Source organism: Lycium barbarum, chromosome 7 (assembly GCF_019175385.1).
Source record: "Lycium barbarum isolate Lr01 chromosome 7, ASM1917538v2, whole genome shotgun sequence".
Classification (NCBI taxonomy): domain Eukaryota; kingdom Viridiplantae; phylum Streptophyta; class Magnoliopsida; order Solanales; family Solanaceae; genus Lycium; species Lycium barbarum.
In genome coordinates this window covers 115,376,038-115,399,573 of record NC_083343.1, presented here as the reverse complement: position 1 = coordinate 115,399,573, position 23,536 = coordinate 115,376,038, and the positions used below count along the sequence as shown (strand labels likewise).

At 36.9% G+C, this 23,536-nt stretch overlaps 2 protein-coding genes across 2 annotated transcripts; both read right to left on the bottom strand.

The window, feature by feature from the left end:
* Window positions 1-276: 276 nt before the first annotated feature.
* On the bottom strand, window positions 277-4,862 carry LOC132601794 (LRR receptor-like serine/threonine-protein kinase RGI5). Its single transcript, XM_060314858.1, has 2 exons — window positions 2,018-4,862; window positions 277-1,356 (listed from the first exon to the last, which is right to left on the bottom strand). Exons 1-2 carry the CDS (start codon window positions 4,860-4,862, stop codon window positions 977-979), a joined length of 3,225 nt encoding a protein of 1,074 aa, XP_060170841.1. The 3' UTR covers window positions 277-976.
* A 12,867-nt stretch (window positions 4,863-17,729) lies between these two features.
* Window positions 17,730-20,154, bottom strand: LOC132602463 (3-ketoacyl-CoA synthase 6-like). The gene is made up of 3 exons (XM_060315304.1): window positions 20,035-20,154; window positions 19,231-19,436; window positions 17,730-18,380 (listed from the first exon to the last, which is right to left on the bottom strand). Exons 2-3 carry the CDS (start codon window positions 19,313-19,315, stop codon window positions 18,097-18,099), a joined length of 369 nt encoding a protein of 122 aa, XP_060171287.1. The 5' UTR covers window positions 19,316-19,436; window positions 20,035-20,154; the 3' UTR covers window positions 17,730-18,096.
* Window positions 20,155-23,536: the final 3,382 nt, after the last annotated feature.

Below are 23,536 nucleotides of genomic sequence, written 5' to 3'. Positions count from 1 at the left end.
ATGTTACTGTTTAGAGCGTGTCTAAAATTGGAGTCGCCCTCTGTTATCAGACCCAGAAATCTCTGCCAAAAGGATGGGTGAGCCAAGGTGGCTCTTGCCACTTTCTGCACAATTTCTTGTTGCAACCTAAGACCTCGTGGAAAAGAAGAACAGCTTAATAAAGCCTTATTTTTCATGTAATTCCCTTCCTCCACACCGCCCCCCACAGCCCCAAACCCCTCCCCCCCCCCCCCCCCCCCCCCAAAAAAAAAAAAAAAAAAAAAAAAAGATAGAAAGATGTCTCTGACTTGATCTTTGAATCATAAGTTTTTCTCCGACAAGCCACTCTGCGAGATGTGTAGTGGTCTCTGACTTGATCTTCGAATCATAAGTTTCAACATATGGCGGGACTTTGACCTCGATCTGTTGGAGCTCCTTTTCCACCAAGAGAAGGCCACTTCGCGCAATAATGAAGCTTCTATGTCACATTGCTGCCTCCACACAGTAAAAATCTACCCGTAAGGCTGTATCTTTCATCCTCCACTTCTTTTCTATACAATTACAACTCAATAATTATAGCATTTGAAAGAAAGGGACATTAATTGAAAATCTTATGTAACTAAGAATTGCGCCAGCTTTGCTGACATCCTAACTGATTAGTCCATTTCCATGAGCATGGTGTGGTAGTTAGTTCCTGAGTTTCTCTGTTTTTTTCTAGGATAAAGTTCTAACTTTTCATTTCCACTTGCCAATCGTAGACTATTTAATAACAAGTGTAATCATTCATAAGCAAATGTTGCAGCATAAGAAATTAGTGAAGAAATGAAGAGGCAACTAAGCTACATCCAATCTCTGAAACTGTACAAGAATCCCAACAATGTCCTATCCCAGGAAACTAGCTTACCCTTTTTCTACCTAGAAACAAAGAAGATAAATGCCTACAACTCTAAAATAAAAGAGGAGAAAAAAAAAAAAAAAAAGATAAGCAAAAATAGAATCAACTATGAGTTGACTGATTTATTAAAGGCTGAGAAGTTTTTCCAGATTCTTCAGGTGGGCTCTTCACTTCCATTAAAAGTGCCACCACTTCCTTCATAGTTGGCCTTTCAGTAGGTGATGAATTCACACAGAACATAGCTATTCCAAGTGTTTGTAGCATTTCTTGCACCATTTGATCCGGTAAACCCCGTAGCTTGGAATCAAGAATTGTAACAGCTGGTTCAAAGCTTCCCATCTTCTTCTTTACCCACTCGACAATGTGTAGTCCATCACCAATCTGAGGTTCAATCGCGCTACGTCCACTCAATATTTCCAGCAGCACCACTCCATAACTATAGACATCGCTCTTTTCTGTTATGTTCACTGTGTATCCATATTCTGCAACCAATGAGATAAAAATTTGTGTCAAAATATATGAAGGGATGACTTGTTTAGCTTATACTTCAAAATTTGACTATGAGCTATGACATTGTGACTCTCATTTTGACCTATATCTGAAAACTGCTAAAGATATAATTAAATAAATAAAAGTACACCTCTATAACAATTTTAACTTTTGAATGAGATGGTCACACAATTCAACATGGTATCAAAAATAGACAGATGTCGGTGTTTCAAGTCTTAGTGTTTGCCCATATGAATTTCTATGTGCTTGGTCAAAATGACATCGTGACTCTCGTTTTGACCTATATATCAAAACTGTTGATATAATTTAGTAAATACATGTTTCCCATCTCTAACAGCTTAAACTTTTAATTGAGATGGTCACACAATTCGACATGGTCTCAACACCACCCATGATCATAAAGAGTTTCCACGTGCTAGGCAAGAATCAGAGCCACATTTTTTGAAGATATAATTAAGTAAAGAGAAGTGTATCCTCTCTAACAACTTAAGCTTTTAGATGAGGTGATCACACAATTCAACAGAAAGCATCATATGTATTAAAGAAATGAAAAAGATTGACCTTTAAAGGCAGCAGAACATTTAAGTTAAGATGAAATAAAAGTTGAAAGATACTTGCCTGGAGCTATATAGCCATAAGAGCCTGCTACTCTGGACATAGCTTGGTGATAATTTGGAGAATTCATTAGCTTTGCAAGTCCAAAATCTGCTAAATAAGCCTCGAATTTGGAGTCGAGGAGTATGTTGTTGCAGTTGACATCTCTATGAAGAATTGCTGGCACACAGTCATGGTGAAGATAAGCAAGTCCTTGTGCTGATCCAACAGCAATCTTGTACCTGATTTCCCAATCCAAGTTCCTATTACTTTGCAAGAGCTGGTTAAGATTACCGTTTGAAATGTAGTTGTACAGAAGAAGCTTAACACTCTTGTTTGAACAATATCCAATGAGCTTCACTATGTTCCGATGCCTTATGTGACCGAGAATTTGAATCTCAGCAGCAAAAGAATCTACTGGTTCGTCTTCTTTCTTTGTTTTCCAGAGCTTCTTCACTGCAATCAACTCGCCATTTGGCATTTCTGCTCTATAAACAACTCCCGAACAGCCTTTGCCAATAATGTTTTCGTCTTTCAGGCATTCCAAGATGTTGTCAACGGTGCAACTGAGTTTCTGGAAGGGGATGAAAGTCCATGGATAAGAAAAATCTTCCGCCCCTATTGCAGACGCTGACATGCCTGGGGATTTCTCAAATTCATATCTATGCTTCCTTGTCAAAATACACCACGTTGCCACGACTGCTATGGCTACAAAAGTCACAATTACTGCAACCAAAACTATGGCTTTTACAGACTTCAATCCGGTCCGTCTAGTTATATGTGAAGAACAAGTTGAACCATCAATTGATTCACACAGGAGTAAATTGTCAAGAAAAGAGTTTGATGTTAGAGTTCTAAAAGAGGGTGTTACGGGAATAGGCCCCGAGAAATTATTATACGATACATTTAGAGTAGTGAGACTGGTCAAGAAGCTTAGAATTGTGATCCTTCCGCTCAGCATATTATGAGAAATATCAAGAGATTGCAGCTGTGTCAATCCAGATAACGTCTCAGGGAGTTCACCTGTGAAACAGTTTGAGCTCAAATCTAAACTGATTGTTAAGCCTGTCATGTAACCAATCTCAGGTGAAATTCCACCAGATAAACTGTTAGAGCTCAAATCAAGTAGAGTTAACTTCTGCAAGCTGCTAAATGACTTTGGTATTGGACCAGTAAGCAGATTATTGCTGACAATAAGTTTGTTCAAGTAACTAAGATTACCAAAACTCCATGGAATCTCACCGGTGAAGCTGTTTTCGCTGAGATCAAGCTGCTCTAAATTCAGGAGCTCTCCCAATGATGATGGTATTTCCCCGGTAAGGTAATTGTTATGCACATCCAACAGCTCAAGAACCGTAATGTCATCAATTTCAGAAGGCAATTCACCAGAGAAATTGTTCATGTATAAATCAAGAAACACAAGATTCTGCAGCTGTCCTATCTCCTTCGGTATTGGTCCAGAAAACTGGTTTTCGCCAAGCCTCAACCTTACCAGAGACTGACATTTCCCCACACTCGGAGACAATTTTCCTGTTAACGAATTTCCAAGAAGCAACAACCTACTCAGCTTATTCAAACTGAATATCTCTTCAGGTATTGAACCAGTAAGATTGTTCCTTGAGAGGTCAAGTGAATACAGTTCAGTACAGTTTCCAAAAGCAGCTGGGATGGTACCTGAAACCGAATTTCCCCAGAGTAAAAAACTCTGTAAGTACTTCAACTTACCGACTTCCTCGGGAATAGTGCCTGATAATTGGTTCTTATCCAACTGAAGAGCTGTTAAGCTGCTACAATTACTCAACTGCATTGGAATAGCACCAGTAAGTGCATTATCAGATAAGTGAAGCTGTTCAAGTACCTCTAGGTTTCCTATCTCACCCGGAATTTCACCAGACAAGTCGTTTGCAGAGACATCAAGAACCACAAGGGATGAGCAATTCGAAAGCTCAGCCGGGACAGGGCCAGTAAGGGAATTTCCCCATAAAAGCAAAGTAGTAAGCTTTTGTAACTTTCCCAACTGTGGAGGGATTGGACCAGTAAGCTTATTCATGTGTAAATACAAGTTCCTCAGCTCTGAACACATCCCAAGTTCTCGCGGTATTGAACCAAAAACTTCAGTATCATAAACTGCCAGAGTTTGAAGATTAACTAGATTACCAAATGTGTGTGGAATAACCCCGGAAAGTCCAGTGGCCGCGACACCAAACATGGTTAAATTTGTAAGTAGGCCTAATTCTGCAGGTATTTCACCAGATAACTGTGGATTTCCACCGATCCTGAATTGTTGAAGTGACACCAAGGAGGATAACTGTTTAGGAATCGACCCATTAAGGAGATTATCTTGGAGACAGAGGATTTCTAGTGAAGAAAGATTGGCTAATTCTTGTGGGATTTTACCAGTCAATCTGTTTGAATTCAAGAAAAGGAACTGAAGTGAGGTGAGTTTACCAAGTTCTGAAGGAATAGGTCCTGTAAGAGAGTTGGAAGAAAGATCAAGAAGCCTAAGATGTGTAAATGAACCAAAAGATGAAGGGATTGAACCAGATGTATTTGTAGAAGAAAGATTGAGAAGCTGAAGGGATGAAAGTGAAGAAAGTTCAAAGGGTAAATAAGAGAGATTGAGGAATGTATTTGGAAGAGAAACTGAAATAACCCTTTGTAGAGGAGAACAAGAAATGCCTTGCCAAGAACATGGAGTTGAACTTGAAGCATTCCAAGAAGAAAGTACAAATGATGATGATTTTGCATAAGGGTTATCAGCTGCTTTGAGAAGAGAGAGCAAAGCTTGTCCATCAGAGGACAAAGAGTTCACTAATACTACAAAGAAGAAGAAAATAATGAAAAAATAGGTGACAAAATGCTGGCTTGTTGTCATCTTCTCCATTTTTTGAGCCTTTGAAATGAACTAACAGTGAAAATCAAGAAATGGGACTTTGCAGAGGTAGTGGCACACACAAAAATGTTAAAGTCAAAATTGTGGAAGTGAAATTAGTCTACTCTATAGGAGACAACATGCATGTAAAAAGGTGCTAGTTTAGTTATAGGAATGCTTAAAATTCACACTACCTCTAGTTTGAAAATATATATCATGCATGTGAAGTAAAAAGTTATTGTGTAATCTTTATGGAACACTGACTTGATATTGCAACAGAAAGTAGTTACGTAAACTTTCTTGCCGGAAATAGTGAATACCTCCTCCCTATAGGGCGGCACTACTAGAACTAGTGTTGGTGCTGAACATGGTGGCACAAAATTAAACAAAATAGCCTATCATTTTGATTTTTGAGCTATCTTCTTTACTTTAATATTGAAGCTCATTTTGAGAAACTAAATAGGAAATGTAGCTGCATTTAAATATCAGTTTTCTTTATGTAGTTTTCATTGAACAGGGTGATTAGGGCGCCACAGCTATCTGTAAAGAGTTTAAATTACTTATGCCATCTATAGCAATTTTTACACAATCAAAGTCATTTATATCAATTGTATAAGGTAACATATTCTATTCTCAAGATTATGAATCCCACATTTTAAAGAGGTTTACATGTAAATATTCTTTGGAGGCCTATTCGCTTTTTAAACATCATACTTAGTCAAACGCAATAGATTTATAATCGTATAAATAAGATAAGTTACGCGATAAGTTACCTGATATACTAGGTAAAACTCACCTGGTTGTATAAAAATTACTCACACCGACGATGTATATAGCTCAATCCTCTAAGTATATTATATAAGTTCTATTTGCTTTTTAAACTTGGTACCTAATTAAATATAGTCTTATAAAATGAAACGAAGAGAATAGTTAGTATAACGTTGCCCCCAAAATTACCCTCATACAGGGATTAAATAATTTACCATATGAATATTATAGTCTCTCTCCTTTGAGAACTGACAGTTGTGCAGAATTTTCTGAGAACTCCCTTTAAATGGAAATGTTTAGTTCTCTTACATCCTAGCAAGAAACTGCCAATGTTTACGTGGTGTTAAGACATTATACTTAACTTATGCATGCAAAATAAAATGATTTGATCTTTTCCTTGCTGGAAGAGAACAAACAGTTGTTCAGAATGTTTTCAAACATGTCAGTTAATTACACCCTTATCGTCAAGATATATATTTGTACATATTACATTTCATGTACAAAATGTTAATCATCAAACGTATTGCTATAATTATGTAAATCCTTTATTAGATTTGATTTGGCCCAGAACTCACTTGTGAAATTAAACTGGGTATGTTATTGTTGTTTTTTAGATTTGAATCACATCGACCTAAAATTTTTGGTTAAGCCTATTAGGTAAATTTGAGTTTTTAGCTTATTATCATAATTCGACTTGTATAACGGACCGAATTTGGATTTGTTGAGGTCCTATAGCTTGTTTACAGCTTCTTATCCCAAAGTTAGTACTGTAGTATTTATTTTGCTTTATTTTCAAGAAGTTCTGTATATATTTAAAAGGTTAATATATGTATTGTTTTCACGAAATGGATTCTAAATTAATATTTATTTTATTTATTCCAGAAATAGAATCCCTAGGGAAAGGGAGAAAGAGTGGAGTGACACAACAAGGAGGCAGCTTAGGAGATTGTGAAAGATAAAAAGAGAGAGCATTGTATTTAAGCAACCAATTATGATATAATTTTCCCTTAAAGCCTCATTGAATACATTTTTCTTTTTACGGATTTATTTGATCCTCTACGTCAATATTCATTTAAATTACCGCAGTACTCCCTCCGTTCACTTTTACTTGTCACGTTTTGACTTTTCACATTGTTTAAAAAACAATGATTAAGCTATTTTATGACAATACCTCTATTAAATGGTGTATAATCGTATTGGAGTTGGGAAAATAATTTGAAATGAGTAATAAATGCTAAAGGTAAAACAGTTTTTTTTTATTTTTATCTTACCTTGATATGTGAAAATTGATAAGTAAAAATAAAAATTCATAAAGAAAATAATGGACAAGTAAAAGTGAACGGAGAGAGTATGTTTAAGGAAGGGCGTACTTTTAGGGGAAACCTAATTAAGAGCCCGTTTGGATTGGCTTATAAGTTGCTTATAAGCTGTTTTCAGCTTTTTTGAGTGTTTGGCTGGCCAGCTTAAAGTCATTTTGTGCTTAAAATAAGCTCACAAAAATAATTGGGTCCATTTGACTTAGCTTATCTAAAGCAGCTTATAAGCTGAAAACAGCTTATAAGCTAAAAAAAAATAAGTTAGACTACCCCAACTTATTTTTTTTAGCTTATAAGCTGCAAACAGCTTATAGGCATAAGCCCATCCAAACAGGCTCTAAAGCAGCTAGCTTCTTATATTTTTTTATTAAGAGAAAATATCCCTCATTTTTACTTCTTGTCTTATTGGGTAAAGTTAAAAATATGATGGTAACTTTCTTTTGTTTCTACTGCCTATGCTATTGACTATAGTCACTGAGCTGCGGTAAACATAAATCAAGTGTGATTTGGTTATCGAGGAAGAAGTAGTGGGACTATTTTGGGAGAAGGAATAAAGGAAAATGTTGTCACATGAGAGAGCAAGGGGAGTAATTGCTTAGAATAAATTAGGGCACAAGTAACGATTAGGGTTTATCTGTATCACACTCATGTTCAACCACACTTGGAATTTTACAGATTCAATTGTTGATTCGAAATTTACCTAACTTTATTTAAACACTATTTTTCAGGAACATTACCTTTAGAAGAATAGGGATAAACTTTAAAAGGGATTACTAATCTCACCTTTTATCCCATATAAATGGGATTGGATGGGATAACAAAGAAGCTATCCCACCAACCAAACATGAGATAATTTCAATCCCATGGGACTAATAATCCAATTCCATCCTATCCCTCCTACCAAACGACCCCTAAGGAATCTTTACACCCTATGATAACTTGGGAAGTTAATTACTCGTTTTAGCCCATTTTTAATTTTTCACCCGACTTAGTCATTATCATCGTCGGCGACGATCGCCTTGTATTCAGATGCCCATCTCATTGTCCATTGCGGGAAAGTCAAAGCTGGACATATCCATTTCTGGTTCATTCAAAAGCAACCCATTCCCGTCATTTGTAGGTTGTGCATAATTAGCTAAAATCATGTTCTATGCTGTTGCGGAGGTGAGAGCCTTCTGTGGTGTTTTTTTGGTCTAGCTTGGTGGAAGAATCAGCAGGGTTCTGGAGATGCTCTATTTTTATGATTTTTTTTAACGGAGCAAGATGACTGTGGTGTATCCATGACATGTTTCTTAGCTATTTTTCGAGATGGTCTTGGGTGTATTCGTAGGGGATCAAAATCAATTTTTATACAATTCTGTATAACAATGTAAAAGTGTGTAAAAACACCTCTATACATTATGTATAAACCCCTCATATGTATAAGCACCTCTTGTATAAGTTTCTATACAGTGTAAAAGTGTTTTACATCTCTTGTATAAATTTGTATAATCTTGTATACCATTGTAAAAGTGTGTACAAACACCTCTTATACATTATTATACACTTTTATATAAGGTTGATACATTGTCTACTGCAGGTGTATAAAGTTGTATATTGTTTTATAATGTTGTATACCGTGAAAAAGTGGCTATGCGGGTGTAATTTAAAAATATGGCTACGCAAATGTAATTTTGTATGTTAGATTGTACATTAATGAAATTTCCCCAAACTTTAATGCCTGCCATACCGGTCGTCTCGTCCCTTCTGCCAGCTGTAGGTCCTGGTCTTAATTGGTCGGGTCGTGCCTCCACGGCTCTATCGCAGTTACTTTGAAGAAATTAGAATGCCCAAAACATTCTATCTTGCATATGGAATTAGAACGGGGCAACCCCATAATCGTGATTTGATCATCATTAGGTGGTGAGAAAGTATGCCCTTATGACGAAGGGGGACCACTACGCCCGAACAAGACAACAACCAAGATATAATAAATTATTTTTTCACTTTTTAGGCTTATTCTAATGAATGTTGAGAGAGATTAATGTGGTGAAAGCTAGGGCTGTGCATATTAACGGTTAAACCAATAACCTGAACTAATTATTGGGTTATTGGGTTAATGGTTCGGGTTAATGAATTACTGATTCGGGTATCGGGTGGTGCCCTGTGGTTATTGGCTTATTGGGTCGGGTCACGGTTTGGCCATTTTTGTTAACGGGTGAACCGATAACCCGATAACCTTTTTTTTTTGTTTTTTTTGTTTTTGGAAACCACTAAGTAAACCTTAGTGGAGGATATTTTATTAATAGTAATACACTAGTACAGAATAAACAAGACAATAGAAAACATGAATGGTCTGCAAAAGCAAACAGCATAAAGCAAAAGGAACAGCCCCAAAAAAAAAACCAGTCCCGACAAAATTCAACCTAGCCTTAATTCTTAGGGTTTCAATCAACAACTGAGCTCATCGCCTAAAGGAGATCTCCAATTGTGAAAATGCCTTCTCATAAGACATTTATGATAAAGAAGAAATTAGCGAAGAAGCAAAGGCAAAACAAGCCAATTCCTTACTGGATTCAGATCTGTTTCTTTCAGGTAAAAGTCTTTTGCAACTTATTTCCCTAATTTGAGCTTGATGTTGAAGTGATAAATCGGGAAACCACTGTATTACGCTTCAATTTGGACTGATTGTGTCTTGAGTTATTTGAATCAAACGTACTTGTCCATCTAAAGCCCATTATAGAACTCTCCATGAAGACTTGAAAATGTAAACTTACTAAACTATTTTTTACTTCTTCTACATTGCTTTTAATTCTCACTCTTGTTTATGTGTTTTTGTATTTCTCTATTTTGGGGTGTTTGTTGGGGTTGAGAAATTAGGGAAATCACTTCCTAGCAAAAAAAGTTCTTCGTTGTTGAAATATTTTTTGCTCAGTTTTGAAGATGGGTTCCTTGTTCTTGAAATCTTAACGGTTAACCCGATAACCGAACCGATAACAAACAACAACCGATTAACCGATAACCCATTAACCGATATCTTAACGGTTCTTTAATGGTTTAACATGTCTACAAACCGATAACCGATAGGTTGAACCGATAACTTTGAAACCCGAACCGAACCGACCGATATGCAGCCCTAGTGAAAGCAAGAGTAGTAACAAATTAAGATAAAATAAATAGATAAGGGCAATTTATCTTTTTTAATTAATATAGAATATTCCCTTAAGGACCGTGTAAAAGAGAAACATGACAAGTCAAAGGAATCGAGGGGTACTTTTGAGTTCTGTTCTAATATAAGTGTCGTTACTTAAGGTTTCGTTAAGAAAATCGTCTAATAGAATTAGTCACGGGATTGTGTAACTAAATTACCGGTTATATCTAGATGATCATTTAACTTTCCTCAAACTTACTAGAAAATTATATAAATCCTATATCGGAGGAATGATAAAAAAATTAAAAAATATATCTTCTTGATATCGTAAAGCAAGCACTTATTGTGGATCGAATTGAATTGACTAAAATGATACTTGATATAACAGTACGCGAAGACAAAAATAATATAGCCATAAACCGCAATAAAATATTTTTCTGATAATTATAAAAAATACTCTTTTTGGTTAGCGCACTTGAGACATCAAATAACCATAGATTATGGAGAAAATTACACTGTATGTTCATTGGGCAACAATACTATCAAAATTGACCCATTTTTTAATTCTTACAAAAAATAACCTAAACTTTTCTCTCTCTCACTCTCTCTCGCGCTCTCTCTCTGCCTTTGTATATATATATATATATATATATATATATATATATATATATATATATATATATATATATATATTTGTATATGTTGGTATAAGTTGATATAAATATCTGTATATGTTTGTATATTTTGAAGCTATTTTACGTAATGTAAGTTTTGGGCTATTTTTTTGCAATGTAAATGACCAACTTGTATATTTCTGAAATTTTCCCTAGATTATATATTATTTTATTCTTTATATTTTTTTTATCTTCAATTTCTTTCTTCATAATTAAAAAATCAATTAGGACACGATAAATGGTAACTCACAAAAGGTTGGAGGCATCTTTTCCTGGGAATGTGCATCGAGCCAAGAAAATATGATGATCTTTTGCAAGATATAGCTATTGAGCTATTTGTTGTCATGTTGGCATGGAGTGAAACTAAAGTGATATTCTTAATTAAGTCTTTATGTATTTTTAAACTCTTATGGATTTAACTCTACACACACAAAGACACAATTAGAGAACTCTAGCACTTTTTAATGATATTAAAACAGAACTTCAGGATTGTCTTTTGAATTTAAAATTGAAAAAACCAACTTCAAGATACTAAAAATTGAACTTCAGGACACAGTTTAAAATACTGAGTTTGAATTTAAGGACAGAGGAGAAGAAGCACCAAAGAACTAGAGAGAAGAGGGAGGAGAAGGAGGAAAATCGGATCTATATTTTAATTACTTTACATTATTTTAAAGAGGAAATTTCAATAATGTACAATCTAGCATATAAAATTACATTTACATAGCCATATTTTTAAATTACACCCTGCGTAGCCACTTTTTCAGAATATACAACAAAATACAACTTTATACATCTGGAGTAGACAATGAATCAACCTTGTATAAAAAAAGTGTATAATAATGTATAGAGTGTATAATAATGTATAATAGGTGTTTATATCCAAAAAAATCCAATTGTATACAACAATATACTACATTTTTTCAATTGTAGTGAGGGTACAAATATACAATAGGCTTTTGAAATGAGGGTACAAATTGGGTCATTTCGATTAGTTTTACAAACACGAGCTATTTCAGGTAATTATTTTTCCTAAATAGTCATAGAGGATTATTTTCCCTATTTTAAATAGCATCCATAAAAGTGATTTTCTCCCTAATTAATTCTTTTTGTTGGAATTTTTACGGCAATAGGCGGCAGAACTTGCTATTTAATTTTCTTAGCCGATATACATAGATTATATACTTATATTACACATATTATACATGAACTATACATACTTTACATAATTCTCCGGCTATTTTTAATTTAAGAGGTTAGATGAACAGCTATGTAAGTTTAACTCTTCTTCTTTTGGTTTTGGACCTCATGGTTCAGTTCAACTATTGGGCTTCTGAAATGATCTTTGGAGATCTCTTATCCATACCAAGTGGATCGAAATGCCCACACAGTGGTTGTGATTGCACGGTTTGCTCTTCAAATGGGCTGGTCTTTAATTGTGCCATTCAAATAGGACTAACCGTGTAAATTTCTCCTTTAATTTCTACCGTTAAAAATCGAACTGATGCGTAATTACACATAAGTTTTTAAGGACGAGAGACATAATTTTTGAAATATTATGATCCGAAAATATAAACTTATGTCCAATACAAAAATCGTTTGCATTGAAGGGTAAAAATTAAGGACCAACACAAAACAGGGACAAAAGTGTAAATGCCTCCAAAGTGTGGAAATGTCATAGTTCCAAGATTGAATTCTCGACCACATTAAGTGCTATAAACGTCCGTTTCGATTGAAATGATTATATTTGATTCAAGACGAAATTTAAGAAAGAACAATTTTTTCAAAAACCTGATCGGCCATGACATTTTTGTTACTAAAAAAGCATGCCATTAACAGCTAAATGAGAAATTTAAAATTGATTTTTTTTTTCAAATAAAACAAAAATACATTTCTTTTAAATCAAACTGATAAGAAAATAGAACATACAATTATTTTTGCAAAAACAGAGTGACAACTACTCTAGCATTCGAGAACAGAACGTAATATATTTATGTAACTGATGATAAATGAAGAATATCTACACTTAGTTGAAATTATCCTACTTTATCATACTGATGATAAATGAAGTGAAATTATCCTACTTTATCATACTGATGATAAATGAAGAATATCTACACTTAGTTGAAATTATCCTACTTCATCATATGGATGATAAATGAAGAATATCTGCTCTACTCTTGAAGCAAGCTCTGGAAGGAATTTTAGTGAATTACTCTTATTTTGTTGCTTTAGTCTTTGATTGTAAAACTCTTCTTAAAGAGTTACCATTTTCCTCTTTATCGTCTCTCATTACCGATGTACTAGCATTTGATTTGACTAATAAATGATGAAAAATCCATTTTCAAAAAGAAAATCTCATTCATTCACGAGGGAGGGGCTCTGCTCCATTAAGACTTGCTCCAATAGATGTCAATGGAGGCTTAGATTACTGATATTTGTTATTGAGAATTTTAAGGGCTGAGATTTGTTTTGGTTTATTTTCTATCATTATGACTAATTCTCAATTAAGTAATGGTACTAATAGCCAGATATAATTTTTTTAGAACATATTAATAAAAAAAATGTCACATAAAATTAAACAAATGGTATTTTTTCAAGGAATTAATTAATATACTTGAGGTCTGACGAGATGTAAGAAAACATTTTTTTTTATAGTGGCTGATTGTAGCAAATTATTAACTTAAATGGTCATTAACTTATAGTTATTATCTATGAGTTAAGTTTTTGTGTATATAATATTTATACACTCATTAAGTTGATTGAAGTGTCCAATATCCATCTCTCTCTCTTCCATCTCTCAACGGTAACAACACCCCACCCCACCCCACCCCCTCCTTCCTGGCAGCGAACCATCGCCGGCGGGTATATTTTTCCGGCGTGAACAGTACCCTTTCTTTTTTTCTCTCTCTCCTTCTCTCTTCTCTTCTCTTCTCTTTTCCTTTCTTTTCTTTGTTTTTTTTGCCTCTTGTCTTCTCGTTCCGCCAGTGGGTTTCCGGCGGTGAACAGTGCTCCGGCGTGGAACGGGTTTTTTTGTTTTTTGTTTTGAAATTGTTTTCACCTGGTGTTGGTACCTCTGGTGGCTCATATTAATTCATGTGTCTTTTAACCTTGTTAAATCTTGCCTGCTACACATTCTTGACTCTTGACTTTAAATTCTTGCCTTTATTCCTTTAGCTTATAGTGCTATCTTTCTTGTCATAGTAACCTGACTTGCATATAGTCTCTTGATAACTGTGCTTTAATATTGATTCTTGTTTGTTTTAGATAGATCTTTGATTTGCTTTTATTCCCCTTAGTGGCTATAGTGAGTGATGGTAGACTAGGGTTATGTTCTCGGTCGGGGACGGGGGCTAGGGTTAGAGGGGGTAAGTGGGATCAGGGAGCGACTAGGTTGAGAGTAGGGTCCTGGAACATTGGGACTTTGACGGGGAAGTCTATAGAGCTAGTTAAGATTCTTAAGGAGAGGAAAATTAATATAGCTTGCATCCAGGAGACCAAATGGGTAGGATCTAAAGCTAAGGATGTGGACGGGTATAAGTTATGGTTCTCGGGTAAGTCAATGTATAGGAATGGGGTAGGTATTTTAGTAGATAGTGAGCTAAGGGACCAGGCCATAAAGGTTAGGAGGGTAAATGACCGGATGATGGCGGTTAAGTTAGTTGTGAAAGGGTTTAACTTGAACATTATTAGTGCTTGCGCGCCACAAACGGGCTTGGACGAGGAGGAGAAGAGGCGCTTCTGGGAGGATTTGGATGAAGTGGTGGGAGGTATACCGCCCACCGAGAAGTTATTCATAGGGGGATATTTCAATGGACACATCGACTCAACCTCGGGGGGTTATAATGATGAGCGTGGAGGTTTCGGCCTCGGAGTCAGGAATGGAGGAGGAGTCTCACTTCTGAATTTCGCTAAAGCCTTTGGATTGGTAGTAGCCAACTCGCGTTTCCCGAAGAGGGAGCAGCACTTGGTAACCTTTCGTAGTTCGACGGCTGCGACGCAGATAGACTTTTTGCTCCTTAGAAAAGAGGATAAAGGTCTTTGTAAAGACTGTAAGGTCATTCCGGGTGGGAACCTTACGACCCAACATAAGCTTTTGGTGATGGATTTGGGGATTACGAGGAAGAAGAGGAAGAGGGTCGCGGATGACCTGCCAAGGATCAGGTGGGGGAGTTTGACTTTGTCGAGTGCCCAGGAGATGGGGGAGAAGTTGATGGCTATGGGGGCTTGGGAGAGTAGGGGGGACGCGATCAGTATGTGGGATAAGACGGCGAGCTGCATTAGGGAAACAGCTAGAGATGTCCTGGGAGTCTCGAGAGGTCGCCGTGGTAGGCGACGTGGGGACTGGTGGTGGAATGGAGAAGTCCAGGGAAAGGTGGAAGCAAAGAAAGTGGCGTACGTGAGGTTGGTAGACAACAAAGATGAGGAGGAGAAGCGAACGAATAGGGAAACATATAAGATTTCGAGAAAGGAAGCAAAGTTGGCAGTTTCGGCGGCAAAAACGACAGCTTTCGAACGTCTATATGCAGAACTAGAGGACAAAGGTGGGGATAAGAAGTTGTTCAGGCTAGCCAAGGTGAGGGAGAGAAAGGAACGGGACTTGGATCAAGTAAAGTGCGTCAAGGACGAGGATGGCAAAGTATTGGTAGAGAAAGCTCTCATTAGACGGAGATGGCAGTCATACTTTCATAAACTCTTGAACGAGGAAGGTGAGAGAGACATTATGTTGGGAGATTTGGAGTACTCTGAGAGGCGCCGCGACTTTAGGTATTGTAGGAGTATAAAGGTGGAGGAGGTTAAGGGTGCTGTTCGCAGGATGCGCAGGGGAAGAGTTACCGGTCCTGACGAGATCCCTGGGGAGTTTTGAAAGAGTGCGGGCAGGGCAGGTTTGGAGTGGTTGACTGGATTGTTTAATGTTATTTTTAAGACGGCGAAGATGCCTGAGGAATGGAGGTGGAGTATGATGGTCCCTTTGTATAAAAACAAAGGTGATATTCAAAGTTGTAACAACTATAGAGGGATCAAACTGAAAAGCCACACTATGAAGGTGTGGGAAGGGGTGGTGGAGATGAGGGTGAGAAGAGGCGTGCCCATTTCAGAGAACCAGTTCGGATTCATGCCGGGGCACTCGACTACAGAAGCCATCCATCTTGTGAGGAGACTGGTGGAGCAGTATAGGGAGAGGAAGAAGGACCTGCACATGGTTTTCATCGACCTAGAAAAGGCTTACGACAAAGTGCTAAGAGAGGTTTTATGGAGATGGTTGGAGGCCAAAGGTGTACATGTAGCGTACACTAGGGCGATCAAGGACATGTATGAGGGAGCCAAGACCAGCGTAAAGACAGTGGGAGGAGACTCGGAGTACTTCCCAGTGGAGATGGGGTTGCACCAAGGATCAGCTCTTAGCCCATTTTTATTTGCTCTAGTGATGGATTTTCTGACGCGGCGAATTCAAGGTGAGGTGCCATGGTGTATGTTATTTGCGGATGACATAGTCTTGATCGACGAGACACGCATCGGAGTGAACGCTAAGCTGGAGGTCTGGAGACAAACTCTGGAGTCTAAAGGGTTCAAGTTGAGTAGGACCAAGACAGAGTACATGGAATGCAAGTTCAGTGACGTGACACATGAGTCTGGCGTGGAAGTGAGGCTTGGTACCCAGGTCATCCCAAAGAAAAGAAGTTTCAAATATCTCGGGTCTATTATACAAGAAAATGGGGATATTGATGATGATGTCTCACATCGTATTGGCGCAGGGTGGATGAAATAGAGGCTTGCTTCAGGAGTGCTGTGTGATAAGAAGGTGCCACTAAAACTTAAAGGCAGGTTCTACAAAGTGGTTGTGAGACCGACCTTGTTGTACAGGGCAGAGTGTTGGGCAGTCAAGAGCTCTCATGTCCAAAAGATGAAAGTTGCGGAAATGAGAATGCTGCGATGGATGTGTGGGCACACCAGGCGAGATAGGATTAGGAATGAATATATCTGGGATAAGGTTGGAGTAGCATCAGTGGAGGACAAGATGAGGGAAGCGAGGCTGAGATGGTTTGGGCATGTAAGGAGGAGAGGCAGAGACGCTCCAATGCGGAGGTGTGAGAGGTTAGCTATGGATGGTTTCAGAAGAGGTCGGGGTAGACCGAAAAAGTATTGGGGAGAGGTGCTGAGACAGGACATGGTGCAGGTTCAGCTTACCGAGGACATGACCCTAGATAGGAGGTTTTGGAGGACTCAGATTAGGGTAGAAGGGCTAGTAGGTAGTCGTTGTTTCGATCTATAGTCTATTGCCCTTTGTTTCTTGCTACTATATGTGGTTTCTTGTACTTCTATTATCTTATTTATCTGTGGTAGCTACCATTCCCTTTTTTTTCAGACTGCTTTATTCTGACTTATTCGCTTTCTTTAGTTTCATTTGCATTCTGCTTTGACCTGCTTGTGCTTATCTAACCTTTCTCGTTGTGATTTCTCTTGAGCCGAGGGTCTTTCGGAAACAGCCTCCCTGTCTTCCGAGATAGGGATATGGTCTGCGTACACTTTACCCTCCCCAAACCTCATATTGTGAAATTTCACTGGGTATGTTGTTGTTGTTGTACACTCATTAAGTTGATCCAGAGTACCATTTAACTCTTCGAAGCAAAAATGATACGATAACCTGAAAAATAAAGTTACAAATTGTCATACAAAATTGCGCTGATAGTATAATACTATTCCTTTTTATGTTATTAATATACAATTACATGTTACTAGGGGCGTGTATATCATTGTATTCTCCAAGTGGCATCACGGGATATACTGCTTAGTCAATTCTTTTATACACACCCACACAAAGATACACACACACCTACACACACGTCACACACACATGTACACAAAGATAATAAGAAAAATGAAAATATTGGGTATAAATATTTAAAACAAGTAGTAAAAAACAACACTAGTCATTATAGTAATTCATTCAATTACTCACTTCTTCAAATGACACCACACGCTACCGTGCGCCAGTTACACCTTAGTTTTCAAATGATCAACTAATAGTACTGGAAGATTTACATTATATTGGTGTAATAAAAATTAAACATGTCCTACTAACACCAATCAGTAAATATAGATATATAAATATTGAGAAAATTAAAGAAACAGTAATGAGAATTTATTATATTATTTTATTTCCCTTTTTCTTTGGGAAACAAATGAGCTCTTCAGTATCTTCAAATGATCAATATACATGCATGCACATATATATGGTGCCCCAAGAAAATTCTTTTGCTATTCCTTTGCTATAAGCTACTAATTAATAATAATGCATATATGGGAAGTTCTCTTTTTCTGCACCACAATTTTCTTAATTGGCCAAAGTATTAAATTCACCAAGCCTTCAATGGATAATTATCTATGCAGTCATTCCAAGGGTTATCAGAATCTTGATCAGTTGAATCTTGAATCCACTTCCACACCAAACTCCCAAACGCAATCATCCACATCCTGTCTCCTTTTTTCACTCTTTTTTTTGCTTCAAAATAAGCCAACTCATAAAACACTAAGTTACTAGACGTGTTACCAAATCTGTTCAAAGTCATTCTTGCTGGCTTTGTCACTTCATCGTTCAATTTTAAAACTCGACCAACTTGCTCTATTACTGCCTTGCCACCTGTGCAAGAGTAGTAAAATTGGCCCATAAAAATATAAGAGCAAGTTACACATTTGATCGGTCGAATAAAAATAATTATATTTGCTAATTAAATATACAAAAATATATATTATTATGTATCAAAAAGGTACATTTTATATATGTATTAAATATGCATTTGACGGCTCTTATTTTATTTTATGGTTTCTCAATATAAAACACGCTCAACTCATTCAATTTTTTTCCCCATATACCCCTTTAAAAAAATTACGTCATATAACGATTTAAACCCACTAATTACCCATTTTAGCAATAGTTTTAAATTATTACAAAAAATTATTTTATAATACATATGTATATACGTATATTTTTTTATGTACGTATGTATGCATGCATGCATGCATGTATGACTTTATGTATGTAGGACCGTTAGTTTGTGTGTGTGTTTGTATGATATGTTTAAAAACCATAGCTATATTTTGAAAACTCAATGGCGTAGTTTGTTATTCAGGGCATAAATAGTGCTAATATGAAAAATATCCCTTCATTTATTAGTTTAACTCATTTTAACTAGGCCAATCCAATCCATCTAAAAATTGGGCTGATAAATTTTACACAAATTGACCAATGAAAAATCTTATTTAGTTATTATTAAAATTTTCTTTTGTTTGATATGCAATGTATAGTCATAATAAATAAATAAAAAGTATTATTAGATACTTAAACAAACTATAAAAAAGCAAACAATGAAACTAAAACTATTTCAACCCAAGATTATGACCGTTTCAGCAAAATCTATTTCAACCCAAAATTTGTAGACAAATTAAATTTAAACAAATTCAACACTATCCACCCACTTTGACACCCTTACCTGTGTGTATACATAAGTGTTCGAATGCTGTTGTATAATCAGGAACCACTGGCTTGAATTTGCCTTGGGATAATATTGTAGACATGACTATTGAGTACGCGTAATTTGTGAGTTGGGTTATTGCAAGGACACGTGGTGCGAGTATTTTGATGGGTTCAGCCCTGCCACTCTTATCAGATCCTTGGTAAGTGACACACCAGTAATACCTGTAAGAGGAAGATATTTTATGGTACTAGTAATTTAGTAAAACAATAAGACTATGTTAATTCATTATGTCAAATGGAAAATGTATATATTGGGGAATTATAAGTGTCAAAAGGTAATTGCAAAATTATTTTAGATAAGACTTATCACATAGTTCCTTCGTTCTAGTTTTTGTGTTAAATATATATTCCTTTTTAGCATGTTCTAAGAATAATGATTTATACTTATATATTTTGAAATAATTAACTTACACCTCCTATTATATAATGAGAAGTTTTATAACCACCTAAATAATATAGTAACATATCTAAGAACAAAAGTTTCAAAAATTTTATTGTCGCACATGTTAATTGATCAGTTAGGCTTATCATAAAGACCAATATATAATTACATTACTCTAAAAGCGACCTGATTTTGTAAATATGGTTTGAACCTCATTCCATAATAATAGGAGTAACTTATTGAACCTATCCAACAATGCATGGCCCTAGAAATAGATAAAATATTTATCTTGCACGTCATATATATAGATTCATTTCTTAGGTAACGCATTTAACGTACTTAACTAAAACATTAAATGTGTATCTACAACATAAATACCTTTATCATCTTCCTCCTGAAATGCAGCTTATACGCGCTATCATCGGCACCATGGTGAGTTCTAAGTGAATGAACAAGTTCCATTTTTGCACCTTCCAAAAGTTTAGGATCATTGCTAACTTTTACGGTTTGTAAAAGTGGACTGTAAATTTAAGTCGGTGCCAGATTTTTTTTATGTTATATTTCGTACCCCCTCATTTTTATCTCATTTTCCCTTATTTCCTCAGGCTCCAAACACCTCTAGAAACTTCTCCAACACATGTGATGAACCCCAAGTAAAATCAAGGATTAAGAAGTAAGAATCAAGAGATTCAAGTGCTAGAAAACTCACTAGAGTTAGTAGAGTTCAAATATCTCTTTGGTGTTGAAGTTGGAGGTTTTATCCTATTGAAGTAATTTGATTCGAAGCTTTTTCTTGTGTGATTAAGGTAAGGTTTCATCTCTATTACATGTTCTTGAGGTTGTTTGATCGTTGTAATTAACTTAATTAAAGGAAGTAAAGTTAAAAAGGAAGTTCAAATACGGATTAGAGAGCATGTTGAGTTTGTGGACTATTTTGATCACGTTGTTGTAACACCTCAGACCTTTAACTTAAGATTTGACGATGATTCTATACTTAGAAAATTAGACAAAAGTGTTGGAGCTAGAAATTGGAATTTGCAAGTCAAGTGCGGGCCATACTTCAAAGTACGGGATCCAAGTGCGGGACGCACTTGGAAGGACGGGACGTACATGGTGCCCGTACTTCACCAGGGAAATTAGCTACTCACTGAAATTTGACACTCCAGGTATGGGCCACAAGGTGCGGCCTGCACTTCAAAGTACGCGACGTACTTGGCGCCCGTTCCTCGTCCGCTGCAGTGAACAGTACAAATACGCAGACTCGGCTTTATTTTCTTATTTTCAAGTTCCTGAACCCTAGAACGACCCGCTCTCATTCTCCATCACCAAAAACACTAAGGTAAGCAATCCTAACCTATTCCAAATGGATTCTAACATATATCTATGAACATTAAGCAAGAATTCATTGTTCTTAACTAAGGGTTTTCAGGAAAACCCATATAAGGGTTCAAGACTTAGGCTTTTGGGATTCTTCTCAAAGTTCAGACCCTTCTTGCAAATTTTGGAGCATATACAGGTATGTGAGGCTAACTATCTATGTTAGGGAATGCTCATCATTCTCCCTATGCCTCATTATATATGCTTATCAGTAATTTGATTCAGAATACAGTTTAACCCTAGTTTCTTGAATAGTTGTAGAAATGCTATCTTCTAGGGTTATAGTTTCATAATTCGTTCATGGTGATCATTTTTAATATCATGAATTCAGTACGCAATCATTATAGACTTATGTATTGATATCGCATGAGTCTCAGTCAGTGTATAATAAGATATTGGCTTAAGTTCCATAATCAGAAATAATTATCATGCTATAAGCTATAGCCTAGTCTCAATCTTGTAAATTGTTTAATGTTGAACACTTGTATCTGTATTTTTGGGCCCTAGGCCACAGTTTATGCATACATATTTCTTGGGCCTGAGGCCACAGTTTTGCGCACATTTATTTGAGCCCTAGGACACAGTTTATATTTACAGTTATACAGGTGATTCTTCATTCAGAACAGAAAGTACTTCAGATCCTTGCCTTTCTGTTTAGTTCAGTTTCAGTTTTAGTACTTACAGTTCCTTCTTTCAGTTTGCTTTACATACCAGTACAATTCAAATGTGCCGATGTCCCTTTTTATTGCTCGAGATGCAGGCAACGACTTATAGGTTGACGATCCAGCTGGTTAGGACTCGCTCGTATCAGCTACCTGGTGAGCCCCAGTTCCTCCAGAGTGTTATCCTGCTTTCCGTCTTTTCAATTTTTAGACAGTTATCTTTTTAGCATTCTTTAGAGGCTTCATAGACATGGTCTAGTCAGTCATATATTAGCAAACCTTGATGTGTTAGCCTTGTTGGCATTGATGTTTTAGACTTAAATAGTATTTCCATATTTAATATATTTCAGCCAGACTTTCAGTAGATCAACATGTGTTAGTCTTATTTCCTTATTTTAGTATGTTTTGGTATCACATGATGATCCAGCTAGCCTATGGGTTCGCTCGGTCACATGCAGTTAGGCACTGAGTTCTGTATTACGCCTAGGCCATGGTTCGGGGCGTGACAAAGATTGGTATCAGAGCACTAGGTTCTAGTGTCTGAGAGAGTCTATGAAGCCGTGTCTAGTGGGATTCCCTTTATATGTGTGAGGGCCCCACACATATAAACAGTTGAACACCAAGAAATTTAGGAATTGTTTCACTTCTTTCATACTCTAGTTCGTGCAGTACTTTTAGGAATTCTTCTAACTCGTGCGAATTACGTATTTCGGAAATGGCTCTGAAAAGAAAGTACAACAAAAGGAATACAACTACTAGCCAGAGGGCTACCGCTGATGAAACTACAGAAGAGAACACTCAGGCTCAGAAGACCGCCCTAGCTAATGCTACAGCTACACCTCTCAATGCTTCGGACGCAGATGTTAAGGGAGCTATTCAGCTGCTCGCTCAGATTTTGGCTAACCAGCCCCAGTGACAAGAAATGCCCCCTCACCCTGGTGTTAGTAGTAGGTCGAACAGTTCTAGGACTATGGAGTTTCTACGGATGAAGACCCGCCGAATTTTATTGATGGACTTCAAAAAGTATTTCGTGTGATGCATGCTAATGATACAGAGGCAGCGGAATTTGGTGCTTTCCAGCTGCAAAATGTGGCCCATATTTGGTATGAGACATGGGAACAGTCCCCAGGGGAGGATGCACTTCCTGCTACTTGGGATGAATTTGCATACGCTTTCATTGAGCAGTTCAAGCCAATCGAAGTCAGGGAAGCAAAGGCTACTGAGTTTAAGAATCTAAGGCGGAATGACATGACTGTTCAAGACTACTATCTCAGGTTCATGTAATTATCCAGACATGCTCCTCACATGGTTCCTGATATGAGGGCCGCTGTTAGAAGGTTTGTACTTGGGCTTAAACCCAAATTGCACATAGATGCCAATACAACCACTCATAACGACAAGATGACTATTTCTAAGATACTGGCATTTGTGCAAGGTAATGAGACTAGGTTGAAGGAAGAAAAAGCCTTGCAGAAGCAGAAAGATAGAGAATTCAACAAAAGAGCTAAGTCTGCTGGTAATTTCAATCAGAGAGGATCTCAAGGAGGTGGAAACTGTCAATTCTTTAAGAATAGGTCATCAAGACCTGCTCCCTATACAGCCAGTGCTCCATCTCAGAGGTTCAAGTTTAATCAGAAAGGCCGAAACTTCATAACAGCAGGCTCACCGTCACAAGCTAGTGTGACCGACCGTGGTTTCCAACACCCTACTTGTAACACTTATGGTAAGAAGCACTCAGGAGTATGTTGTTCGGGCATGGATGGTTATTTTGGTTGTGGTCAGCCTGGTCACTTTATGTGGGATTGTCCGTCAGCAAGACAGAATACCGGAGGTAATGTAGC